General features: G+C 43.0%; 1 protein-coding gene across 1 annotated transcript in view; it reads left to right on the top strand.

Moving 5' to 3' along the window:
• The first annotated feature begins 1,357 nt into the window (after positions 1-1,357).
• LOC148442585 (uncharacterized) overlaps positions 1,358-26,899 on the top strand; it is a 28,784-nt gene continuing 3,242 nt past the window's right edge. Inside the window, exons 1-4 of the mRNA XM_088463759.1 lie at positions 1,358-1,413; positions 8,700-8,951; positions 14,617-14,714; positions 19,143-19,395. Of these exons, the coding sequence (XP_088319885.1) occupies positions 8,702-8,951; positions 14,617-14,714; positions 19,143-19,395 (601 nt within the window). The 5' untranslated portion in view covers positions 1,358-1,413; positions 8,700-8,701. The remainder of the gene's footprint in view (positions 1,414-8,699; positions 8,952-14,616; positions 14,715-19,142; positions 19,396-26,899) is intronic.

Raw genomic sequence — 26,899 nt, 5'->3', positions numbered from 1 at the left:
ACTTCTGCCTATAGGAAGTCAGACTCTTTGTTTGTCCTTTATGGCTTCCATAAAAGAGGTTGGCCTGCCACTAAACAAACATTGGCAGGATGGATTCGACTGGCTATCTCTGAAGCTTAGGCTCACGAGGGCCTTCCTGTTCCATCTTCTGCTAAGGTTCATTCCACTAGGTCTGTGGGTCCTTCGTGGGCAGCTCGACGTGGCGCCTCAGCTGTTCAGCTTTGCAAGGCGGCCACGTGGTCATCTGTCCATACTTTCGTACGGTATTATGCTTTTCATACCTATGCCTCTCAGGATGCTTCATTCGGGCGACGGATTATCCTCTCAGCACAGGAGCGTCCCCACCCTTGAAGGATACTGCTTTGGGACATCCCCAAGGTATCCTGTGGATACCCTATGGACCCTGATGTAGAAAATATGAGATATGGTAAGAACTTACCTTTGTTATCTCTATTTCTACGAAGTCCATAGGGTCCCACAGGACTCCCGCCCTGTCGCACCTGTACTGCAGATGGGCTGTGGTTCTGGTCACCAGTTTTTCCGTCTCCCTCTGGTGAGACTGTGATTCTTGTGTGTTCCAGACTTTCTTCTCTCTCTTTTTATCCTCCTCCGGCCTATGGCTTGTGACGAAATTGAGTGCCTGAGGCTCGGAGGCGGGGTATAGGAGAGGGACCCAGTGCATCCTGGGAGGATGAAAACTTTAAATCTGTGGTGCCTGGATGTCTGCCGCCATCGCCTATACCCCAAGGTATCCTGTGGAACCCTATGGACTTCGTAGAAATAGAGATAACAAAGGTAAGTTCTTACCATATCTCATATTATCTATCTCATATCTATTTATCTATCTCATATCTAATCTATTTATCTATCTATCTCATATCTATCTTCTATCTCATATCTATCTATCATCTCTCTATCTATCTATCTATCTTATATCTAATATCTATCTCATATTTATTTATCTATCTATCTCATATCTATCTATCTAATCTATCTATCTATCTATCTATCTATCTATCTATCTATCTATCTATCTATCTATCTATCTATCTATCTATCTATCTATCTATTCTAAACTAATACACTGTATAATATTATGTACAAGGGTCACATGATCAAGATCATCTGTTGTCAGAGTAGAGGAAAGACATATTTAAATAATATTATCAATATATGTCCTCAGTGTGAGGAGAGGCACAGCTAGTACAAGTACAACGTAGAGAGAGCGGCGGCCATTTTGCTGTAGTACAAATAGTATTTCTTTATACATAGTGTTTTCATTACAGCACTGCGTCGGCCATTTTCTTGTAGATTTACAAACGCCAGGCACACAGCGTAGACAAGCCGTCCTCTATCATCCGGTCATCTACTCCCAGACTCCCCGGGCGCCATTTTATGCATTGTTAGGAGGAGGTAATGTTTATATATCATGTTATTATTGTTATTCTAAAGGGCAGAGGGGACCGTACAGTGATATATGAGGGGAATAACACAGCTCCCAGCACACACAGATATGTGATATTATTATTATATAGGGGGAGAGGGGACTGTACAGTGATATATGAGGGGGAATAACACAGCTCCCAGCACACACTGATATGTGATATTATTATTATATAGGGGGGAGGGGACTGTACAGTGATATATGAGGGGGAATAACAGCTCCCAGCACACACTGATATGTGATATTATTATTATATAGGGGGAGAGGGGACTGTACAGTGATATATGAGGGGAATAACACAGCTCCCAGCACACACAGATATGTGATATTATTATTATATAGGGGGAGAGGGGACTGTACAGTGATATATGAGGGGGAATAACACAGCTCCCAGCACACACTGATATGTGATATTATTATTATATAGGGGGAGAGGGGACTGTACAGTGATATATGAGGGGGAATAACACAGCTCCCAGCACACACTGATATGTGGTATTATTATTATATAGGGGGGAGGGGACCGTACAGTGATATATGAGGGGAATAACACAGCTCCCAGCACACACAGATATGTGATATTATTATTATATAGGGGGAGAGGGGACTGTACAGTGATATATGAGGGGAATAACACAGCTCCCAGCACACACAGATATGTGGTATTATTATTATATAGGGGGGAGGGGACTGTACAGTGATATATGAGGGGGAATAACAGCTCCCAGCACACACTGATATGTGATATTATTATTATATAGGGGGAGAGGGGACTGTACAGTGATATATGAGGGGAATAACACAGCTCCCAGCACACACAGATATGTGATATTATTATTATATAGGGGGAGAGGGGACTGTACAGTGATATATGAGGGGGAATAACACAGCTCCCAGCACACACTGATATGTGATATTATTATTATATAGGGGGAGAGGGGACTGTACAGTGATATATGAGGGGGAATAACACAGCTCCCAGCACACACTGATATGTGGTATTATTATTATATAGGGGGGAGGGGACCGTACAGTGATATATGAGGGGAATAACACAGCTCCCAGCACACACAGATATGTGATATTATTATTATATAGGGGGAGAGGGGACTGTACAGTGATATATGAGGGGAATAACACAGCTCCCAGCACACACAGATATGTGGTATTATTATTATATATAGGGAAGAGGGGACTGTACAGTGATATATGAGGGGGAATAACACAGCTCCCAGCACACACTGATATGTGGTATTATTATTATATAGGGGGGAGGGGACTGTACAGTGATATATGAGGGGAATAACACAGCTCCCAGCACACACAGATATGTGATATTATTATTATATAGGGGGAGAGGGGACTGTACAGTGATATATGAGGGGAATAACACAGCTCCCAGCACACACAGATATGTGATATTATTATTATATAGGGGGAGAGGGGACTGTACAGTGATATATGAGGGGGAATAACACAGCTCCCAGCACACACTGATATGTGGTATTATTATTATATAGGGGGAGAGGGGACTGTACAGTGATATATGAGGGGGAATAACACAGCTCCCAGCACACACTGATATGTGGTATTATTATTATATATAGGGAAGAGGGGACTGTACAGTGATATATGAGGGGGAATAACACAGCTCCCAGCACACACTGATATGTGGTATTATTATTATATAGGGGGGAGGGGACTGTACAGTGATATATGAGGGGAATAACACAGCTCCCAGCACACACAGATATGTGATATTATTATTATATAGGGGGAGAGGGGACTGTACAGTGATATATGAGGGGAATAACACAGCTCCCAGCACACACAGATATGTGATATTATTATTATATAGGGGGAGAGGGGACTGTACAGTGATATATGAGGGGGAATAACACAGCTCCCAGCACACACTGATATGTGGTATTATTATTATATATAGGGAAGAGGGGACTGTACAGTGATATATGAGGGGGAATAACACAGCTCCCAGCACACACTGATATGTGGTATTATTATTATATAGGGGGGAGGGGACTGTACAGTGATATATGAGGGGAATAACACAGCTCCCAGCACACACTGATATGTGGTATAATTATTATATAGGGGAGAGGGGACCGTACAGTGATATATGAGGGGATATAACACAGCTCCCAGCACACACTGATATGTGATATTATTATTATATAGGGGAGAGGGGACTGTACAGTGATATATGAGGGGAATAACACAGCTCCCAGCACACACTGATATGTGATATTATTATATAGGGGAGAGGGGTCTGTACAGTGATATATGAGGGGAATAACACAGCTCCCAGCACACACTGATATGTGGTATTATTATTATATAAGGGAGAGGGGACTGTACAGTGATATATGAGGGGGAATAACACAGCTCCCAGCACACACTGATATGTGATATTATTATATAGGGGAGAGGGGTCTGTACAGTGATATATGAGGGGAATAACACAGCTCCCAGCACACACTGATATGTGGTATTATTATTATATAAGGGAGAGGGGACTGTACAGTGATATATGAGGGGGAATAACACAGCTCCCAGCACACACTGATATGTGGTATTATTATTATATAGGGGAGAGGGGACTGTACAGTGATATATGAGGGGGAATAACACAGCTCCCAGCACACACTGATATGTGGTATTATTATATAGGGGAGAGGGGACTTTACAGTGATATATGAGGGGGAATAACATAGCTCCCAGCACACACTGATATGTGGTATTATTATTATATAGGGGGGAGGGGACTGTACAGTGATATATGAGGGGGAATAACACAGCTCCCAGCACATACTGATATGTGGTATTATTATATAGGGGACCGTACAATGATATATGAGGGGGAATAACACAGCTCCCAGCACACACTGATATGTGGTATTATTATTATATAGGGGGAGAGGGGACCGTACAGTGATATATGAGGGGAATAACACAGCTCCCAGCACACACTGATATGTGATATTATTATTATATAGGGGAGAGGGGACTGTACAGTGATATATGAGGGGGAATAACACAGCTCCCAGCACACACTGATATGTGGTATTATTATTATATAGGGGGAGAGGGGACTGTACAGTGATATATGAGGGGGAATAAAACAGCTCCCGGCACACACTGATATGTGCTATTATTATTATATAGGGGGGAGGGGACTGTACAGTGATATATGAGGGGGAATAACACAGCTCCCAGCACACACTGATATGTGGTATTATTATTATATAGGAGAGAGGGGACAGTACAGTGATATATGAGGGGGAATAACACAGCTCCCAGCACACACTGATATGTGCTATTATTATTATATAGGGGAGAGGGGACCGTACAGTGATATATGAGGGGGAATAACACAGCACCCAGCACACACTGATATGTGCTATTATTATTATATAGTTGAGAGGGGACCGTACAGTGATATATGAGGGGAATAACACAGCTCCCAGCACACACTGATATGTGATATTATTATTATATAGGGGAGAGGGGACCGTACAGTGATATATGAGGGGGAATAACACAGCTCCCAGCACACACTGATATGTGGTATTATTATTATATAAGGGGAGAGGGGACTGTACAGTGATATATGAGGGGGAATAAAACAGCTCCCGGCACACACTGATATGTGCTATTATTATTATATAGGGGGGAGGGGACTGTACAGTGATATATGAGGGGGAATAACACAGCTCCCAGCACACACTGATATGTGGTATTATTATTATATAGGAGAGAGGGGACAGTACAGTGATATATGAGGGGGAATAACACAGCTCCCAGCACACACTGATATGTGCTATTATTATTATATAGGGGAGAGGGGACCGTACAGTGATATATGAGGGGGAATAACACAGCACCCAGCACACACTGATATGTGCTATTATTATTATATAGGGGAGAGGGGACCGTACAGTGATATATGAGGGGAATAACACAGCTCCCAGCACACACTGATATGTGGTATTATATAGGGGGAGAGGGGACGGTACAGTGATATATGAGGGGGAATAAAACAGCTCCCGGCACACACTGATATGTGCTATTATTATTATATAGGGGGGAGGGGACGGTACAGTGATATATGAGGGGGAATAACACAGCTCCCAGCACACACTGATATGTGGTATTATTATTATATAGGAGAGAGGGGACCGTACAGTGATATATGAGGGGGAATAACACAGCTCCCAGCAAACACTGATATGTGGTATTATTATTATTATTATATAGGGGGAGAGGGGACCGTACAGTGATATATGAGGGGGAATAACACAACTCCCAGCACACACTGATATGTGCTATTATTATTATATAGGGGAGAGGGGACTGTACAGTGATATATGAGGGGGAATAACACAGCTCCCAGCACACACTGATATGTGGTATTATTATATAGGGGAGAAGGGACCGTACAACACTATATGAGGGGGAATAACACAGTTCCCAGCACACACTGATATGTGGTATTATTATTATATAGGGGAGAGGGGACTGTACAGTGATATATGAGGGAGAATAACACAACTCCCAGCACACACTGATATGTGGTATTATTATTATATAGGGGAGAAGGGACCGTACAACACTATATGAGGGGGAATAACACAGCTCCCAGCACACACTGATATGTGGTATTATTATTATATAGGGGGAGAAGGGACCGTAAAGCACTATATGAGGGGGAATAACACAGTTCCCAGCACACACTGATATGTGGTATTATTATTATATAGGGGAGAGGGGACCGTACAGTGATATATGAGGGGGAATAACACAGCTCCCAGCACACTCTGATATGTGGTACTATTATTATATAGGGGGAGAGGGGACCGTACCGTGATATATGAGGGGTAATAACACAGCTCCTAGCACACACTGATATGTGGTATTATATATAGGGGTGGGGACTGTGCAGTGATATATGAGGAGGAATAAAACAGCTCCCGGCACACACTTATATGTAGTATTATTATTATATAGGGGGAGGGGACCGTACAGTGATATATGAGGGGGATTAATACAGTTCCCAGCACATACTGATATGTGGTATTATATAGGGGAGAGGGAACCATACCGTGATATATGAGGGGAATAACACAGCTCCCAGCACACACTGATATGTGGTATTATTATATATGTGGGGAGGGGACCATACAGTGATATATAAGGGGAATAACACGGCTCCCAGTACACACTGATATGTGGTATCACTGTTATATAGGGGAGAGGGGACTGTACAGTGATATATTAGGGGGAATAACACAGCTCCCAGCACACACTGATATGTGGTATTACAGGTTGAGTCTCCCATATCCAAAATGCTTGGGACCAGGGGTATTTTGGATAACGGAATATTCCGTATTTTGGAATAATTGCATACCATAATGAAATATCTTGGGAATGGGACCCCAATATACACACAGAATGCATTTATGTGTTATATACACCTTATAAACACAGCCTGCAGGTCATTTGATACAATATTTTCAATAATTTTGTGGCTCAAGCAAAGTTTGTGTACATACATGAAATAAATTTATGATTCATTTACACCCTATACACACAGCCTGAAGGTAATTTAATACCATATTTTAAATAATTTGTGCTTTAGACAAAGTTTTTGTACATTGATCCATCAAAAATCAAAGGTTTTATTATCTCAGTCATGCCAGAATTATTCCGTATTTCGGAATATTCCGTATTTCGGAATATTTGGATATGAGAGACTCAACCTGTATTATTATATAGGGGAGAGGGGACTGTACAGTGATATATAAGGGAAATAACACAGCTCCCAGCACACACTGATATGTGGTATTATTATATAGGGGGAGAGGACCATACAGTGATATATGAGGAGGAATAACACAGCTCCCAGCACACACTGATATGTGGTATTATCATTATATAGGGGGAGAGGACCATACAATGATATATGAGGGGAATAACACAGCTCCGAGCACACACTGATATGTGGTACTATTATTATATAGGGGAGAGGGGACCGTACAGTGATATATGAGGGGGAATAACACAGCTCCTAGCACACACTGATATGTGGTATTATTATTATTATATAGGGGGAGAGGGGACTGTACAGTGATATATGAGGGGGAATAACACAGCTCCCAGCACACACTGATATGTGGTATTATTATTATATAGGGAGAGAGGGGACCGTACAGTGATATATGAGGGGGAATAACACAGCTCCCAGCACACACTGATATTTGGTATTATTATTTATATAGAGGAGAGTGGACCATACAGTTATATATAGTGGAGACAATTAAACATTCCTGGTTATTAGGGATTATAAAAGTGGACTAACTAGATTGTGCAGGAGGTTCTTAGCTGGTGTCATATTCTAGTTATTTCATATTTAAACAATAATTGTTTCACGTAACAAAAAGCTAGGAAATTCCATTGACAAAACTACCTTACAGTGTAACACATTCTATTAAGGCTTCTTCCACATGATCTAAAGTTTCTGGAAATGTTTGATCGCTACCACTCGGGCTGGGATACAAAGGAATGATTTCCTCATCCTTATGATTGAATCCAGTTGCTTAGATGGCATGCGTGAGCACACAGACCTGTGATATAGCCGCTCTGCCGTTGTGTGAGTGACATCAGTCCATAACCCTGCAGGACCTGCAGCTAAGAGCAGGGTGTGATGGCACCGTGACTGGTATTACACAGGGAAATAGTAAAACAAGGCTTCTACCCTAATGGTGGTAATGTCATCTCTTTGTCGGGTTTGTTTTGTATCGTTTCCACTGTTTTTGAAATTGTAGATCATGTATAATAAGCCTCAATAGGACACGTTACACTGTATGGTTTATTCCACAGTGTCTGAAGAAGGAGGATGTGTGTGTTTTCTATACGGTATCAGTTTTATCTGGATTCCCCTCTATTCACAGAAGTTCTGCATTTGGAATCAGCTCAGTGTGTCACCAGAATTTAGCTCCTAGACCAGTGTTGGGCATTGATTTTATAATTAAGTGTAGCCGGTATCAGACCATACTTGTAGTGGTGACTGTCAGACTTCTCTTGTAACACACACATAATACCACATTTACTATATGGTCTGTAGGGCAGCTGTGACTCGTCTTCCACACTGATATTCTTCTCTTTTAGTAATGTCTGATATCATTTATTGGTATTAAAGTGCTATTTTATTGTTTTGTGTGGGTTATATATGGTAAAGGTATGACTGATGTAAAGACAGAAGATATAGAGGGAGAAGAAGAGACGTATGTGACTGATGTAAAGACAGAAGATATAGAGGGAGAAGAAGAGACGTATGTGACTGATATGAAGGCAGAAGATATAAAAGGAGGAGCAGAAGAAATGTATGTGACTAATATAAAGGAAGAAGATACAGAGGGAAAAGAAGAGACATATGCGATGGATGATCAGCAGTGTAAGGAGGAGGAAATACCTACAAATATCAACACAGGTGAGTAATAATTATTTATTACAGAAAAATGTCACATTCTACTGGTTCAGAAACTACAGCAATCTCTTTGCCTACATCCTCCTCTGTCAGTACAAATTAAAAAGTGAAATTAATCTGCCCAGTGGGGGAGTCAGAAGCCATCAGCCCCTATTATACTCCTGCTCTCCCCTTCACATCATATCACTGTGTGTTACCAGCCCAGAGATCTGACCAGTCTCCTCCCCACACTCTCTGGTGTATCTTATACATCAGGAGTCATCATCCCCTATTGTACTCCTGCTCTCCCCCTCACATCATGTCACTGTCTGTTACCAGCCCAGAGATCTGACCAGTCTCCTCCCCACACTCTCTGGTGTATCTCATACATCAGGAGCCATCAGCCCCTATTATACTCCTGCTCTCCCCTTCACATCATATCACTGTGTGTTACCAGCCCAGAGATCTGACCAGTCTCCTCCCCACACTCTCTGGTGTATCTTATACATCAGGAGCCATCATCCCCTATTATACTCCTGCTCTCCCCCCTCACATCATGTCACTGTGTTACCAGCCCTGAGATCTGACCAGTCTCCTCCCCACACTCTCCGGTATATCTCATACATCAGGAGCCATCAGCCCCTATTATACTCCTGCTCTCCCCCTCACATCATGTCTTGCTGTGACATCGTCTAGTGATAAATCATAGGACTCAGCTGAGAGACCTGATATCACTTTTGCTTATTTTCATCGAAGAGAAACAACTTTTTATAAAGAAGCTTCTGACGCTCTCATAGTAGAAGTGTCTGCACTCGGAAGTGATGGCTGTGAGCTTGTGATTATGACACTTGGGGATAAGGGGACACACGGGACCTTTTCAGTATGACGTCCTCTCTATTCATAAAGCAGTAGAGGTTCATTTCCTTCCACTACTCACCAATATATGCACAGCTTGGAAACCAATACACAGACTGAGTGACTGATGCCACAACTGAGAGAGTGCACAGAGCCAATTGTCCCAGGCTGTAGGGCTATGAGTGGCCACACGCTGGGGTACCGGTGTACTGGCTACCATTACGTCTGTGCGGCACGGAACCAAGTCTGGCTGCTGTGGCGTTGCTGGGAGAGTTACAGCAGCTGGGAGTCTGGTCCCAGGCCGCAGTGCTATGAGCTCCTGAATGTTACGGACTGGGAGCCTAACTCTGAGTGCCCCAGTACTGAAAGATTTAAGCTCCAGCGCTTATTCCCGGGGCTTGTGTTGGAAAAACTTTACAGATGATTAAATAAAATGTATTAAGAAATCTATTGCTCTGTGCAATGCATCAGGGAAAAATAATGTATTTAAGGTAAGTGTAATATTTAAAAGTAACATTGTACTTGCCTATTGGTGGTGGTCTAGGGGATCGGGAACCCTCCGTGGGCTTTGTTCCCCTCTCAAGGAATCAGAAACGCCTCCCATGCAGCCTCCTGCAGCAGAGTGGCATGGGGAGATGCAGGGAGATCTGGCCAGCAGAGTGGCATGGGGAGATGCAGGGAGACCTGGCCAGCAGAGTGGCATGGGGAGATGTAGGGAGAGCTAGCCAGCAGAGTGGCATGGGGAGATGCAGGGAGAGCTGGCCATCAGAGTGGCATGGGGAGATGCGGGGAGAGCTGGCCATCAGAGTGGCATGGGGAGATGCGGGGAGAGCTAGCCAGCAGAGTGGCATGGGGAGATGCGGGGAGAGCTAGCCAGCAGAGTGGCATGGGGAGATGCGGGGAGAGCTAGCCAGCAGAGTTGGCATGAGGAGATGCAGGGAGAGCTAGCCAGCAGAGTGGCATGGGGAGATGCAGGGAGAGCTAGCCAGCAGAGTGGCATGGGTAGATGCAGGGAGAGCTAGCCAGCAGAGTTGGCATGAGGAGATGCAGGGAGAGCTAGCCAGCAGAGTGGCATGAGGAGATGCAGGGAGAGCTGGCCAGCAGAGTGGCATGGGGAGATGCAGGGAGAGTTGGCCAGCAGAGAGGCATGGGGAGATGCAGGGAGAGCTGGCCAGCAGAGTGGCAAGGGGAGATGCAGGGAGAGCTGGCCAGCAGAGTGGCATGGGTAGATGCAGAGCAGGCTGGCCAGCAGAGAGGCATGGGTAGATGCAGGGAGAGCAGGCCAGTACAGTCAGCTGATTGTTTTCTTGGAGCTCCAAAGACCTCACACTTGGTGACCAGTAGACTGCTAACTGTCAATACTTTCTTTCTGCATCTGGAGCCCAAATTTGTCCATAGACGGTGGGCAAAAAGGGCTCCTAGCAAAATTCAGGAAGTAAAGTCTTGGATGTCACCTTCCCCCCTCCAGACTTGCTGGCAGCTGGGTACCTGGGTTAACTGTACAGATGGTCTTAGGCACAGAGGAGTGTGACCGCTCCCCACTGTTCATTAGGGACAATATCCTCTGGAACATCAAGAAAGATTAAGCACCTTCAGTGATGGGAATTGTCTTTTTCAAGACATTTGAGCAATAATCCTCTTGCCTTAAAATGCCTGCATCTGCTTGTATCCTGTGAACACCGGAATAGAGCAAAACATTTTGTTCTCCGGCTGTTCTGCAAGCTGAAACCCTCTGTTACCTATCCCTTGCAGACTGGATCCTGCGGAGGGACCAGTGGAAATTAGCCAACACTACCCAGTAACTGTTGCAGCAGCATGTCCACACATACCGTGAGGTAGGAGGTTACAGGTGCCAGTGGTAGGAGCTTAGGAGAAGTGGTTCCAGGTACAAATGTACGAACTTGCGTGGAACAAGCAATTCCAGGTGCCAGTGTAGGAGCCTGCTGGTGGCAGTTAATTAGCCGCCCACTGCGCAGTGGGAGGAGTTAGCAATAGGCAGTTACTGAGACGGAATCCCTAGGAGTGGTGGAGTAAGCCCACTCAGGCTACTGAGGAACGAGTGACCACCCTCTCTTCTATTGTGTCACAAAATTTGTGATCACCTGGCAAAGCGAGGTCATCCGGTCACAGGCGGCCTTAGGGCCCATTTATGGACTGACTGCTATTTCAGTTGATCTTTATTTTAGCTGTTCTTCTCTAAACACTCTACATGCCACCCAGTATATTGTATCCTGCACAAGGGACTCTAATCACCATTAAACAGACTGTAACTTGTTACTCTGTGTTGGTAGAAACCTGGAACTCTGTTTACAACTGTCACATGTCGCTAGGTCCAGCGGTGGCGGTCCCTGCTTGTAATCCGTGCCGATGAAAAAAGGGCAAGAGCACGATTACAACTGTCACACTTCGCTAGGTCCGGCGGTGGTGGTCCCTACTTGGAATCCGTGCCAATGAAAAAAGGGCATGAGGATGTTTACAACTGTCACACGTCTCTAGGTCCTGTGGTGGCGGTCCCTGCTTGGAATCCGTGCCGATGAAAAAAGGGCAAGAGGATGTTTACAACTGTCACACGTCGCTAAGTCCGGTGATGGCAGTCCCTGCTTGGAATTTGTGCCAATGAAAAAAGGGCAAGAGGATGTTTACAACTGTCAAACGTCACTAGGTCCGGCGTTGGTGGTCCCTACTTGGAATCCGTGCCAATGAAAAAAGGCCAAGAGGATGTCTACAACTGTCACCCGTCGCTAGGTCCGGCGATGGCGGTCCCTGCTTGGAAACCGTGCCGATGAAAAAAGGGCAAGAGGAAAGTGTTGTCTCTTTAGAATGGTGCACTTTGATTAATTTCAAATATATTACAAAACAATTTGTTACATACAAATAATCAAATGTAACTATTTCACTCACTTATTAACCATTCATTGGTATAATAAAGTATCAAGTTTGTCCAGATCGTCCTAACTATTTAATACACTTATATTTCTTAGTTCATCCTATTATTGATCTGGGTCAACCTGCTGCTCCCAATGACAACAGTTGTGTTGGAATCACTCGTTATTGTAGTAAACCTTAAGCTGGTCAGACACGCTACGATCATCGGGGCGATCCGCCCGATATCCGCGGATCGCCCCGATAATTGTAGCATGTGTGCGGGCGACCGAGGGTTAAATATCGCTCGGTCGGGCATGCCGGATCGTCCAGCATGTCCATCCGATGCGATATTTGTAATTTAAAATGACGGCCGCATCGGTCAGTGTATGCCCAGCCGCGGCCGACAGACAGACATTTCCTGTGTTCCTTCCCATGGGAGGAACAGGGAAATGTCTCCTCCCCCGGGAGCTACTGCATGCTCACGGGTGATTTTGGATTTGGTAGTAGCTCAAGAGTCATACTTCTATTAACAATTTCCCTGATTATTCCTCCGTCTCCGGACTCTGTCCATTATCCACAGTTCGGGTGACATATCGTCTAGTTTCCGCTAACGGGTGCTTGTTAATTAGCAGCAGTTGACAGGACAAACTTATGTAGTTTAAATTCAAATATTTGCACACATATGATACACACAGATAGCGTGTCGATGCATGTTTCGCTGCTGTTGTTGTTTCAAGGCTCTAATCTATATATCTTCTATACGGTTTTTAAATATTTCACTGATCCTATACCTCATGGTCCTGAACGGATCATCTTGGGTGATGATTTTTAGACAAGATACCTAATAAAAGTTAACTGTTATTATTTGTATATAACAGATTGTTTTTTTAATATATTTGAAATGAATCAAAGTGCACCATTCTAAAAAGACAACACTTTCCTCTTGTCCTTTTGTGTGTACTATTACCTGTTGTCGTATATTGGTAGCACCCCCACTACTACCAATTCTTCTACTGTGAATGATAATAAATACGGGGCTATTACTTAGAAAAGTTCTAAGCAACATTTCAAATCCAGCGTCTTACATAATCCCACTCTGGCTATTTCCTGCAGTTTATCCGTTCCAGACTCTCCGTGTTTCTAACTTCGCTTCCTGTTTGCTCCTTGGGTACCTCTGTTGCGCATTATGGTGACCACTTCAGACTAGTTTGTTGATTCTTCTGGAAGCCCATTTAGTACTTTCTTCTGACATATTGTATCTGGATGTGGGGACCTTAAGCGGCCCATACACGGTGCGATTTTTTGCACGATATGGCTGATTTAGATAAATCGTAACAACCAATCGTGGTATATCATGTGCTGTATTTGTACGATTACGATGATGATGTGCATCGTAGATCTTATGGAAAAATGGTAAGATTTCGACCTATCATGTGCGATGTGACACACATATGCTGTTTTGCTTGATGAACGATCCAATATACGTGGTCTTGCAAAATCCCTGGCCACTCCCCTCCATTTTGTGAGAAACGACGCATCGATATCGTATGTACAATTGTTAACCATTTCACTAAATCGTATAGAGAATTTCAAGGGAAATTGTACAACACATCTTAACGTTAGGAAATCGCATCATGTATGGCCAGCTTTAGACTTTAATTGTCACAGATCTGCCCTGTCACACTGCTGGGGATGTGGGGACCCTACACTAATGGGGATGTGGGGACCCTAGAAGTACAGTGTAAATATCTTTTGGTAATGTCCTAATATAAAACCATGTTGATAGAAATGTATTCCCTGATACACATCTTTGGAACATATATTCGAGATGCCTCCCTTATATACTTGGTAAATGCTGCATAGGGAGTCATACCTAGAGACCTTTCCCCATCCAGTATATTTGATTAGGTTTCTGTACACAAATCACCTGATAATCACATATATAACAGTCACTGTGTGCCTCCTACAGATGGATCTATTAACAGAAATACCCCAGAGAGATGTCCCCGTCCTATTTATTCCCAGGACTGTACAGAGGAGAATCACAGGACCCCACAGGAGCATCAGGTAATAGAGGCTCTTCCCAAAGATCGAAATACCAAAGTGACACTTCATTAATTGTTATATGAACAGAAAAACGAATATCTGGTGTCAATTTAACTTCCAGTGCAACCTTCTGTTTGACTGCTGCTTCCACAGAATGGAGGTACCCTACCCCCACATAAAAAATTATATTCAGCAAAGAAAAAAAGGAAGCGCTGGCAAACAGTAAAATTCGATTTAGGTTAAGGTAGGTGGACATTAATTCTACTTAGAAAGAGTATTAAGTGCACTGCTCTATATGAATATTCACATGGCCTAACATTGTTTTATTTATATATATATATATTTTCATTTTAATAAATATTGGAGTATTTTGTCGGCTGATATTTTAGAAGTGATATATCAATTAATATTAAAAGGAAAAATAAATCGAATTTTACTGTTTGTCAGCGCTTCCTCTTTTTTCTTTATTTCATTAATTGACCTTCCTTGATTAATTAATCTGCTTCTAATTGATTATTCAATTTGCACTAGTAACTCTTGGTGCTCCTACTTATCTCACACAGTAACTTGTAATTTTTATGTAGCTAATCTATAGAATGGAGGAATCAGTAACAATCTAAAAACGAAAAATAACAATGGATGACCATATTGAAGATATGTCATTCAAATAATAAATAAAAATAAGAGAAATAAATAAAATGAAAAAAAATTTCAATAAACATATAAATAGATTTGAATCTAAAAATACTTTGGCAGATAAAGTAAAAACAATTTATATAGCAAATTATAAATTAAAACATGTACGTATAAAACTCCAATATCCTTCACAATGCCTTTGCGTAGTGTACCATTTTTAATTTTCCAATGTTATAACATGGTTATGTACATTTCATGTATTTAATACATCACTAGTGAATGGTATATGCACATATGCTAATAGCCTAACCAGCATTGATATTCACTCCTGAATTAAATACTCTGCAGTCCTGAGTTCTGCTATTCCTTCAAAATGTAACAAAAAGACCTCCTTTATGATAGAAGGCGCAGCTTATTCATGATTCAAGTTTTGCCTGACTGGCATTGACATTTACTCACTGATATGGCCAACTCAAAATTGTCCCCAGATCTGCCAAATCCTGTAGCCGCTGGCCGTGGTTTTCTAGTTCCACACACTGCCCTTGGCTGCAGTTGCAGCTCAGTCGGTCTGGATCTGTTAACTCCTTAGTGTGTTGTGCTGCCTCTGGGTTGGACATACATTGTATGTCCCGCACTTACCCTTAATAGTTTGGTCTACTGACGTTCTCCGCCCTTTATTTTCCCACTTACGGTGGTCCGGTTTGCAAGCTGGGATTTTCGTCCTGGGTGCTCAGTCTTTGATTGTGCTGCTGTCCTGCATCTCTGTCTCTGCATTTCTTCCTTGCTGGAACGCAGCCGTGGAATGCAGAGCGACAGCTTCTGGCTTCCTCTCTTCACCTGCTTCCGGTACCTGGGTATCTTTTTTCCTATTAAAAATTGCTTTCACCTATGCGTTTCACCCATAATTTAATGTCGCCCTATAATTAGCTTCATCAGGGGTAAACCATCAGTCTCTATTACTGCCGTTATATAGGGCTTATAATTAATTAGTTTGTAGGTTCTCAAAATGGTCTAGTTTTTTTTTATTGAGTTTTCGAAACACACCCAAACAAAATAACAAAAGATACAGTAAGCTAATATTATCAGCAGGCATAAAATATACAACACATAATAGTGCTCTGGTTGAATGATACACATATAAGTAGCATAAATCATGGTAAATAACAGAAACATAGACCATAGCCATCTCAAACTGTGCGGATGTTACCGTGCAGACCCATAGGCACCATCTGAGCCCACGCAGTCTAAAAGCTATATAGAATAAATTATATGAACAGACATATTGTGTAGACATTATATAATTTAATACAAAATATCACATCAGAATAAAATACAAAAACCGTTCCATGCCTGCCAACATATATAAATTATAAAAATATATATAGTACCTATCCCCCCCAAAAATCCCAAATCAAACCACCCTTAAACCCCCCACCCTGTATGACCTAACCCCTAGATATACCTGGATCCCCTAAACCCTTAACCCGTTACTAACTAACCTAATTAGCTAAATATCTAAAAAAAAATGCCCCCCTCCCTACTGAAAATAATAAAACAGGGGCAAAAAACTGGATCGCCCTAAGCTAGTGGAGACCGACCCCAGCCCACAAGGCCTCCAAAATAGATTAAATCAAAAACAAATACTTCCCCCCTCGACATAAAGACAGAAACAAAAATATGAAGATCACATATATATCGGGAATAAATCCCCTATCACCTCCCGGCCTAAATACAAACAAAGTAATATTTATATATATATTTATATAAGCATATAGAAATTGTACAAGATAAGTAATAATTGACAGGGGCATTAGACTTAAGTAACTATACAGTAGTCATAACCCGGCTCCCAGATATATAAAAATGAAATTCCTCAACTTATTGAAACGAAATATGGTACTTTTGTGGCATGAAAAATATAAACATTTTAAGAATCAGGATATATACTTGTATATTGGTGCAGAAAATGGAAAATCAAATAGATACGGCATCAAAAATATGACAAATACATTAGACTAAGGAGTACTAATCCGGCCAAGCCTCAGTTTCTAGCAAAATATTAAAAGCAAAAGGAGTTTTGGACCAGCCCACCCAAACATATGCAAAAAGTACATATAATGCTGAATTGTTGGAATCAGAATCTTCAGCATAGCGTGTATGGCAAAAAGATGGGCTTTTTGGAGAGGCGTCACAGGTTCGGAGGGCCCATAAGCTGCAAAATCAACGGTCTGGGATTTAGCTGCAACCTCTATGGAGGATATAACCATATATTGAGCCTGAAAAGCCGCATACGATTCAGAATGTCCAGGGATCGGAAAAAAGTCAATCTTGGAGGAAAATGCAACCACTGAGGAGGATAACTCCAGGAGCTGGTTGGTTGCTGACATAGTGGGGTCGCCATATTCAGAGATCGAAGGAGAAATTGGAGAAACCGAAGTATCGAACACTGTCAGCAAATGGTATCTGAGACATCCCGCTCCACAGCTTGATGGTGTTCAGGCCGCCATTAACAGAGACATTGCTTTTCCCCACGTCATGATCACAGGTCACCTCTTCGGCTATCTGAGAATCAATGTGCTGAAAATCATAAATTGGAAAAAGTAACTCAGAATGTAGATTCATCACCCATGCTACAAGCCTCTCCTCTGAGCTGGCAATAGCTGTAAGGAGAAGTTCCATGATAGGGTGTGAGGACATAACCGCCTCAGCAGCTGAACGTAATAACAATAATATATTATAAACAAGAAGTTAGTGTAAAATAAAGCTTCGTTGTGAATAAGCTGCAATATCAGGCAGTAAGTTCAGGGAGGCAGACTGTAACGTGAGGTATGAGTCATAAAACTGTGCAGACAGAAATAATCTAGCACATCAATAAATGCAACTGCACCTGCACTCCAGGAAATACAGGATAGCAGCAGAAGGTCCACCCTCAGCCCGCAGGCCTTTAATAATTCAGAGGAGCACTTCCAGATAACGCTGGGTCCGGAAACCGCGGGTTCAGAAAGGATCTCAGCAAACTTTATGAAGTTATAGGATGGTCATCCGCCTCCCCAACAACTCAAAGCACTGACCGGTGGAGATTCGCTCTTGTCAGAGGGAGCAGCAGCAGCAGCACACTCTGAGACCGACCACAAGATGGCGGCCGGGCCCATGCTACGCGGATCAACAGGAGCCCACAGACTAAAGCTGGGTCTTCCACCTTCCCACCTGTCCAGGACACCGACCAGGATGACAGGGAACTCAGCGCCCGAGCCAGGAGCTGCAGCAGCCGCCGGAGGGGAATCCAAGATGGCGCCCGCAGTGATGAGACGCTGCAGAAGGAGACAAACTGCATCCACAGCACAGCCACCAGAAAGAACAGGCTGCCCAACGGGTTCCAGGAGCATGGAGGTAAGTATCCAGCTATGAGCCAAACTAGGAGTCCAGTCAGAGGGTACAGGATGCTAATGACGGATATTTAGGCCCAGGAGCTGTAAAGTCAGCCTCCTTCTCCTATCTCATCCAGGCCACGCCCCAAATTGGTCTAGTTTGATGTAACTGGGTATTTTTAACCCAGTCTACATCTTATGCTGTTTTATGATTAAATAGTATATATCTCTGAATTTATTTTTTTGTTACTGAGATCCAAGTCTTAAAATAATTATGATTAAAAACAGATAAAAAAATTTAATAAAAATTACAATAAATTAAAATAAAAGCAAACATAATAAGAATAATCTAATTGATGATCTTAGATGCTGAAATTTTACTATTTATTCTCATATTATGTACTCTGACATTATTAAAGTGGTATTGTTTATTTGGGTAAATTAGGATGAAGTCCTTACTGATATTAAGAGAGAAGTTATAGAGAGAGAAGAAGAGAAGTATGTAAGTGATATTAAGACGGAAAATATAGCGAGAGAGGAAGAGACATATGTGACTGATATGAAGGCAGAAGATATAAAGGGAGAAGAGACGTATGTGACTGATATAAAGGCAGAAATTACAGAGTGGGAAGAAGAGACGTATGTGAGGGGTTATCCGTCGTGTAAGGAGGAGGAAATCCCTACAGATATCAGCAAAGGTGAGTAATACATGCTTATTACAGAAAATAATCAAATATTCAGTCTCTTATTCCTCTGTTAGTGAGCAGTTTGTAGATTTGTAAATCTAATTAGAGGTGGTTTCTGCCGAGCCGTCCACAATTTATATGAAACATGGAAAGTGCAATCAGACTGTGACAGAATATAGTTTAAGGCTGACGCGTTTCTCCAGTAGTTCCGGTGCGCTTTCATCTGAGGAATAGTTTGTGAGGGTAAATCGGTACAGGTGCTCATAGTGTAGTAATAAAACACCAATTTATGGTTGTACAATAGGTATGTTGTGTACTTTTTTTTTTTTTTTTTATTGAAGCACAATCATTATACTAAGTACAATAACATGTATAGACATAATAGTATTTGAAGCAACTTATTGGGTGGCACAATGGCACTTATTCTACATGGAAAAATCCAAGAGATAAGGGATGAAAATATTACATACAATATTATAATGAACTTGTACATGGCGGTGTTACAGAATGTGCAAAAGGAAAAGGTAATTTAGACACAAATTTTATCGTTTCCACCCAGTCCATATTAAACATAAAATGGGTTGGGTATGCAATCCTGGCTGTCGGGATGCCACCGGGTACAATACCGACAGCAGCATCCTGACAGCCAGAATCCCGAAACCCATAGGGAAGACACGTAAGTACTTTTCTAACCCCTCCCCTCCCCCTAGTGTCTAAACCTAACCACCCCCTCCCCGCACCCTAAACCTAACACCCCCTCCCCGATGCCTAACCCTAACCTCCTACCCTAGTGTCTAAACCTAACTTCCCCCTCCCCGCACCGTAAACCTAACACCCCCTCCCCGATGCCTAACCCTAACCTCTCACCCTAGTGTCTAAACCTAACTTCCCCCTCCCCAAACCCTAAACCTAACACCGCCTCCCCGGTGCCTAAACCTAACCTCCCCCTCCCCGCATTCTAATCCTAAAACTCTCTACCCGGTGCCTAACCCTAACCTCCCACCCTAGTGTCTAAACCTAACCTCCCTGCACCCTAAACCTAACACCCCCTCCCCGGTGCCTAAACCTAACCTCCCCCCCAGTGCCTAAACCTAACCTCCCCGCATTCTAATCCTAAAACTCCCTACTCGGTGCCTAACCCTTCACCTAATGCCTAACCCTAATCCCACTACCTAACCTACACCTAACACCCCAATACTTACCTTCAGGATGCAGGCGATCGGGATACTGGTGCCGGGGTCCTGATCTGTCGGGATTTTGGTGCCGGTATTCATACAGTCCGCATGCTGGGATGCCGACTATATTCCCACTCCCATAAGCTATGGTAAAGATCCGCTTCCTCTCACCCACATCTAGGACAATTGTGGGATTGTGTGAGTCACATTCTAAATCATCTATCTGGGGACAATAAGTTTATTAATTATTAGCGAATAATTAATTATGTGCACTAGAAGTAAATAGAGAATGAGCTCTGGAGAGCCCACAAACGAAATCTGAGATGGTAAGAGTAGGACACTGCTGCAGCCATTGGCGCATACCTTGGCTAACCAAATCATGGTCCAAAAATGTACATAATAGGGAGATGGTCTTATAGAGAGGGGTAGGGCGACACAGAAGCTGGTCGAGTGAGTTTTGCCAGTCTGAATGTGCTAAGGGAAACTTCTCTAAATTTCCAAATTTTGCAGTTACCTAGAGGTATTTCAGGGGTCCACTGCGCTGGAACATTTAACACATTTTGAAGCTTGTGACTCTCCCTACTCTCCATATTGTGAAGGGGATTAGGTTGATTGACCATCTTGGAATTCCATATTACGTAAGAAAGGGAGGTGGATGGAACTCCTTGATTGTAAATGTGGAGGAAATATTTGAGGGTCATTGTGGGTAAAAACTGTTATTCCAAGGATGCCACAGTATGCTGGGTCCCCGACCCTTATTATCAGGTCCATCAGTGCCCACCGCGATGATCTCCTCCTGGTCGGTGCCCGGTGCTGAAGTACTGTAGGCTTCTCACCCCTGACTTCTGCGATCTGGCGGCCACGGCTCCCGTAGGGAAGCGTGTGCCACTCTGTGTATAATTTAAAGGGCCAGGAACGCCAAAGTGTGATGTCACACTGGCTCCAAATTTGAAATCCCTCCCTATATAAGGTTGTCTCTGAGCATAATTCAGTGCCAGAGTATAGGCTCAGTTACCATAGTCCAGCGATTAGCCATAGTGCATTCCAGTGCTCTTCCTGTGCTCCGTCCCTGGTTCCTGTCCACCCTGTGCTCAGTTCCTGCCGTCCTCCTGTCTGTTCCCTGACACCATATGCATTCCTGACCTTCCAGCTCCGACCCACTCTGTTTGCACTCATCCTCCTGTCTGTACACCTCACTGTGAAATTACCTTACCAGCTTCTGTGCACACAAGCCCCGTACCAGGAAACCCAATCAGAGTGCCGCGACCTGCTTGTCGGGCGTTTCGAAGCCCAAACTTCCTTGCGGGAGTCCCTGGTGAACACCACAGGCGCATTAGGCTCTGCGCCTCTGAACTGGGTCGACAGCCAGTTCTGTAGTGCGGGTTAACAATGATTTATTCCATCTACTGATGATCTGAACTGAGTGGCGTGATTATATGTAACAACATTGGGAAGTTAATTTGATTTTGGATGGCACAGTTTTCTAATCAAATTGGTGTGTTAATTACCGTAACATCTTTTGAGGTGAGTAAAAATGGCAGAGATTGGAGTAGGTATAAGAGGCGTGGGAAAGTTATCATGTTAATGAGAGCAGCACGTCCTAAGTATGAAGAGAGTCAGATGTTTCCATCATCTGAGTTCCTCAGTAATGTCACAAATCGTTCGGGAGATGTTCCTGATATATGGTAGGTCGGGGGTTCTGGGTGCAGTGATCCCCAGATATTTAGGTGTTTGGAAAATTGGTATAAGGACCCCCAGGAGGGTATGGGAGTACATTGATTTAGAAACATTGCCTTGGATTTATCCGCATTGACCACCAAGCCAGAGATGTCACCAAACTGATGTAATCAAGGGTTACGAACATTGTGGATCTGTAATATACAACAGGATGTCATCAGCAAAGGCTGTAATCTTAAAATGGCGTGAACCCACCCAGACTCCCCAGCTCTCCACAGCTCCATAGGGGCGCCACAAATCCCATTTAGCAGTAAAGATGTGCAAGGATTGAAGTAAAATAGACGAAGGAGTCGGATAAAGTCGGACAAATTCCCCACGTTCCAAAACTTCCAACAGGTGAGACCAGAGGACCATGTCGAACGCCTTGTGTGTCTGTCAAGACTGAGAAGCAAATTCTGAGTACAGGTTGAGTCTCCCATATCCAAATATTCCGAAATACGGAATATTCCGAATTACGGAATATTTTTAGTATGACTGAGAATGTGAAACCTTTGCTTTCTGATGGTTCAATGTACACAAACTTGTTTTAAAGCACACATTCATTAAAATACAGTATACAATAAACTTCAGACTGTGTGTATAAGGTGTATATGAAACATAAATGAATTTCATGTATGTACACAAACTTTTTTGATGCTCAAAATTATAAAAAAATATTGTATAAAATGACCTGCAGGCTGTGTGTATAAGGTGTATATAGAACATAAATGCATTCTGTGTTTAGTTTTGGGTCCTATACCCAAGATATTTCATTATAGTATGCAAATATTCCAAAATACGGAATAATCCGATATCCAAAATACCCCTGGTCCCGAGCATTTTGGATATGGGAGACTCAACCTGTACTGAGATGCCGAGCCGAAGTATTCACAGCAGCAAGAGCAGTCTGAATGCACCTAACCGATTGCCTTCCCCCCCACGTACCCCAGTTGATGTTACGTTAGCAGGCTTGGGAAAATATTTTTCAGGCGATTGGCCATGAACTTTTCTAAAGTAGTTTAAAGTCAATATTCAATAAGGTTATTTGATGATATGAACCACGGAGGGGATTGCATGGGAATAATTAAAAAAGCATAGGATGGGGCATGATGATGTATTCTACGGAATTGATCTAGGAGGAGGGGAGAGTTGTCCTCCTAGAGGAACTTGAATAATCTCAGGAGAAATCATCGGAACCTGGTGCTTTATGTGCAGGAAGGCATTTAAAGATGTCACGGAGTTCCTGATCAGTAATGTCCTCACTAAGGATGTCTTATTGCTCCTGAGTATGGGTAGATGGGCTTCATCTAGTAAAGCTCGTTGTTTGGCTGTGTCAACTGAGGTGGCAGAATATAAAAAAGAGTATTAAGAGTGAAAGAGGGACAAGATGGCCTTGGAGTCAGCAATTGAGGCCTGGGTGACTGGATGCTAAACTGCTGTAATGTGATTTCTCGGTTTTCAAGATTTGGCCATATTAGCCAAAAGATGGCCTGCCTTATTGTCCCAACATTAGTATTTGTGATTAGAAATTTCTAAATTATGTTTGGTTTGAGAAAGAAGAAAGTCTTCCAGTAGTTGCCGAGCCTGCTTGTAGCGAAGTTAGTTATCATTAGATGAGACCGATATGTAGTCAGAACTTGGGCAACAGTGGCACTCACACCTGCGCTTAGCTACATAGCTAATAATGTGTCCTCTAAGTACTGCTTTAGATGACTCCCACGTAAGGATAGGGTCCTCAAAATGCTCTAGATTATCATCAAGAAAATCGGACCAGCGTGCCTTGAGGAATGAATGAAAATCATCAGAAGAGGCCAAGTGGGTGGGGAATCTTCACATTTTATCTATATGGGGGTCAGTGGGGAGGGTGAGAACAACCGAAATAGGGGCATGTTCTGATATCATGGAGACGTGTCACCAAAGTATCCGACTGCTGAATGATGGGTCTGTATGAGGGATTCAGAAGAAGCCAGGGGTCTGTTAAATGCAAGGCTGTGAGCAGAGAGAGGAGCCACCGCCAGGTGGAAGAAGACGGTCTAGGGATCGGAGGCATCACCAATTTAAGGGTCAATGTATAATAAGCATATCCAGACCCCCAACAATCCATGAGGCAAGGTGCAAATGAACTAGGCAGCGAGTGGAGCTGGGGTCAGCCACAAGCCATCCTAACTTCCCTCCGGCATCTAAATGAGTAATGTGGCAGGTGGCTATGAATTTGAACAATCGGGGTATAATGACCTATCTTCGTATCCATGAGAAGATCGGAGGAGCATGTGGCAGTATATCCAAGATATTACGGATTATAAAGCTAAAATGGTTGAGATAGGAGGGGTAAGTAGTTCCTTAGTGGAGGATTTGTTTTATATTCAGTTTGATAATGACAATAAGTTACTAGCTAAGGCCCAGAAGACTCGGCCTGAGGAATCAGCCCTGGTGTTAGAAGAAACGGGAGTCCTGGGGCAAAATCGAATTTGTAAAATATGTGAGTATAGAGCTATGCTCGCACATTTTTACAACTGATCCTATGTAATACAGTGTGAGAACATGCAAACTTGCATGTTTCTCACACCACCGCAACTCGCGATGGCAAAACACACATCCAAATGTTTTGCCTTTGTGAGGATACAAGTCGGGCAATGTAATAGAGTGCCAGTGTTTAACTCCCACACTATTACTGTCTGAAAGCTTGAGAAAAAAACAGACCTGCTTCAGGCTAGCAAGTCTACCCTGAGTAGGTCCGAGTTACATATAAACATGCACAGATCCATGAGTTATGAGCATGTTTCTGTGTGTAAGAAAAAAAAAAGGAACTTTTTAAAAAATATATATATATGACATGCGTCCCCCCTCTCAAGCATAACTAGCCCCGGGATCTGCTGAGCCTGTCCTGGTTCTTAAAATACAGGGGAAAAAAATGCGTAGGGTTGTCCTGTATTTTAGGAACCAGCACCAGGCTGTTGAGCCGGTCCTGATTGAGAAAATATGGGTGAAAACTTACATAGGGGTCCCCCTGTATTTTCATCAACGAGCACCAGGCTCAGTGAGCAAGTCCTGGTTGTGGAAATACGGAGGACAAACTGAGCCGAAGCCCGCCGTATTCTCCGCAACCAGCACATGACTATCTAGCAGGGGTGTAATGCCACAGCAGGTGTACCCTTTCACTTTGTCCCCCGGCCAATGCATTATACCTGACCACTAGTCAGCCCAGGCCTGGGATGCCCTGGAGAGGGGGAACCCCTTTATTGGGGTGATTGAGTGATTATGTCTGCTTGTGTCTGACCTTGGCTTCATTCATGAACTGACTCCGTCTCCTTCCTGAGACTGTGCTTGGTATTCCGGTTTCGACCTTGGTTTGCCTACGTGACCTGTTTACATTAGCTCCCTGGTACCGTCTTGTCAACTACATGGTACGACTGCATTGTACTCCGCTCTAAACCAGAGAACACCAACACCTGTACAAGGGAACCAAGTCTGAGGGCCGCAACCTGCTTGTCGGATGCAGCTAAGTCCAAACCTCCTTGCGTGAGTCCCTGGTGAATATCGCCAGCACAATAGACTCTGCGCCTCAGTACTGGGTCTCGCCAATCCCGAAGTACGGGCTAGCATCCACTATCCATCTGTGAGTTGTGAGGCGTTCAGTCATGATTGTAAAATTTGCAGAGGATATTGCTATGGTTGGGTTGATAAGTAATGAGGATGAGGGCGCGTATAGGAACAAGGTTGAAATATTAGTTGAGCAGAGTCAGATTTATTGTTTACTTATAAATGCCTCTAAAACTAAGGAGTTGGTAGTTGATTTTAGGAAAAATAATAGGAGGCCGAAGCTACCGGTAGTCTTAGGGCACGATCCAATTAAGTGCAAATTGCAAGTAGCGTGTTGGTTACTTTAAACTCGCACACTTTGCCGCGTAGCACGCTCCAGAGAATTCTCCAATCCAACTAAAAATGCCTATTCGCACAACTCGCAGTGGAGGGGTGCAAATTAACTGGCAAACGAGATTTGCCAGAAATTAATAAAACTGTGGGGAGACCATCCTGGACGCCCAAAATGGATAATTTTGTTAGGACCGTATAGAAGGCTGTTTGTGGGCATTAGAAATGTACTGTAGGTTTTGAAATGGTGTCAAATGGCTGATTTGTGCTTTTTTTTTTTTTTAAATGCAAGAAAATTATAAAAAAACAAACTTTTTTCATTTAATCTCAAACGAATTAAATGAAAAGTGCAAAAAAAAAACTAGGAAAAAGGGTAATTTTGGGGTACTTTGAGGGCACCTTGAAAAATAAAAAAATGATAAAAACAATTATTTTTCAAATAAAAAATTATAATTAAATTTGGGGTGCCTAAACTAACGAAAAAGTTGATTTTGGGGTAATTTGAGGACATTTTTTTGTTACCTAAAAAAAATGACATGTAATTATTGGACTAAATAAGCTAATAATAAATTTCCAATTGACTAATTGGTCATTAGGGGGGGTGTCCAAGGGGTTCAGCACAGTGTCCCCACATTTTAACCTTAAAATAAAGATGTTCCTTTCCATCTCTCACTCTTAGGGAGGTGCGAGTGGAAACTTGCGAATTCAGTGCGAGTTGCTAACTGGATTGCAAAACGAATTCGCTATGCGAATTC

The sequence above is a fragment of the Taudactylus pleione genome, unplaced genomic scaffold (assembly GCF_031769625.1).
Source record: "Taudactylus pleione unplaced genomic scaffold, aTauple2 ptg001443l, whole genome shotgun sequence".
Taxonomy (NCBI): domain Eukaryota; kingdom Metazoa; phylum Chordata; class Amphibia; order Anura; family Myobatrachidae; genus Taudactylus; species Taudactylus pleione.
Note: the sequence above shows the minus strand (reverse complement) of the source record. Positions and strands in the feature narration are given on the sequence as shown.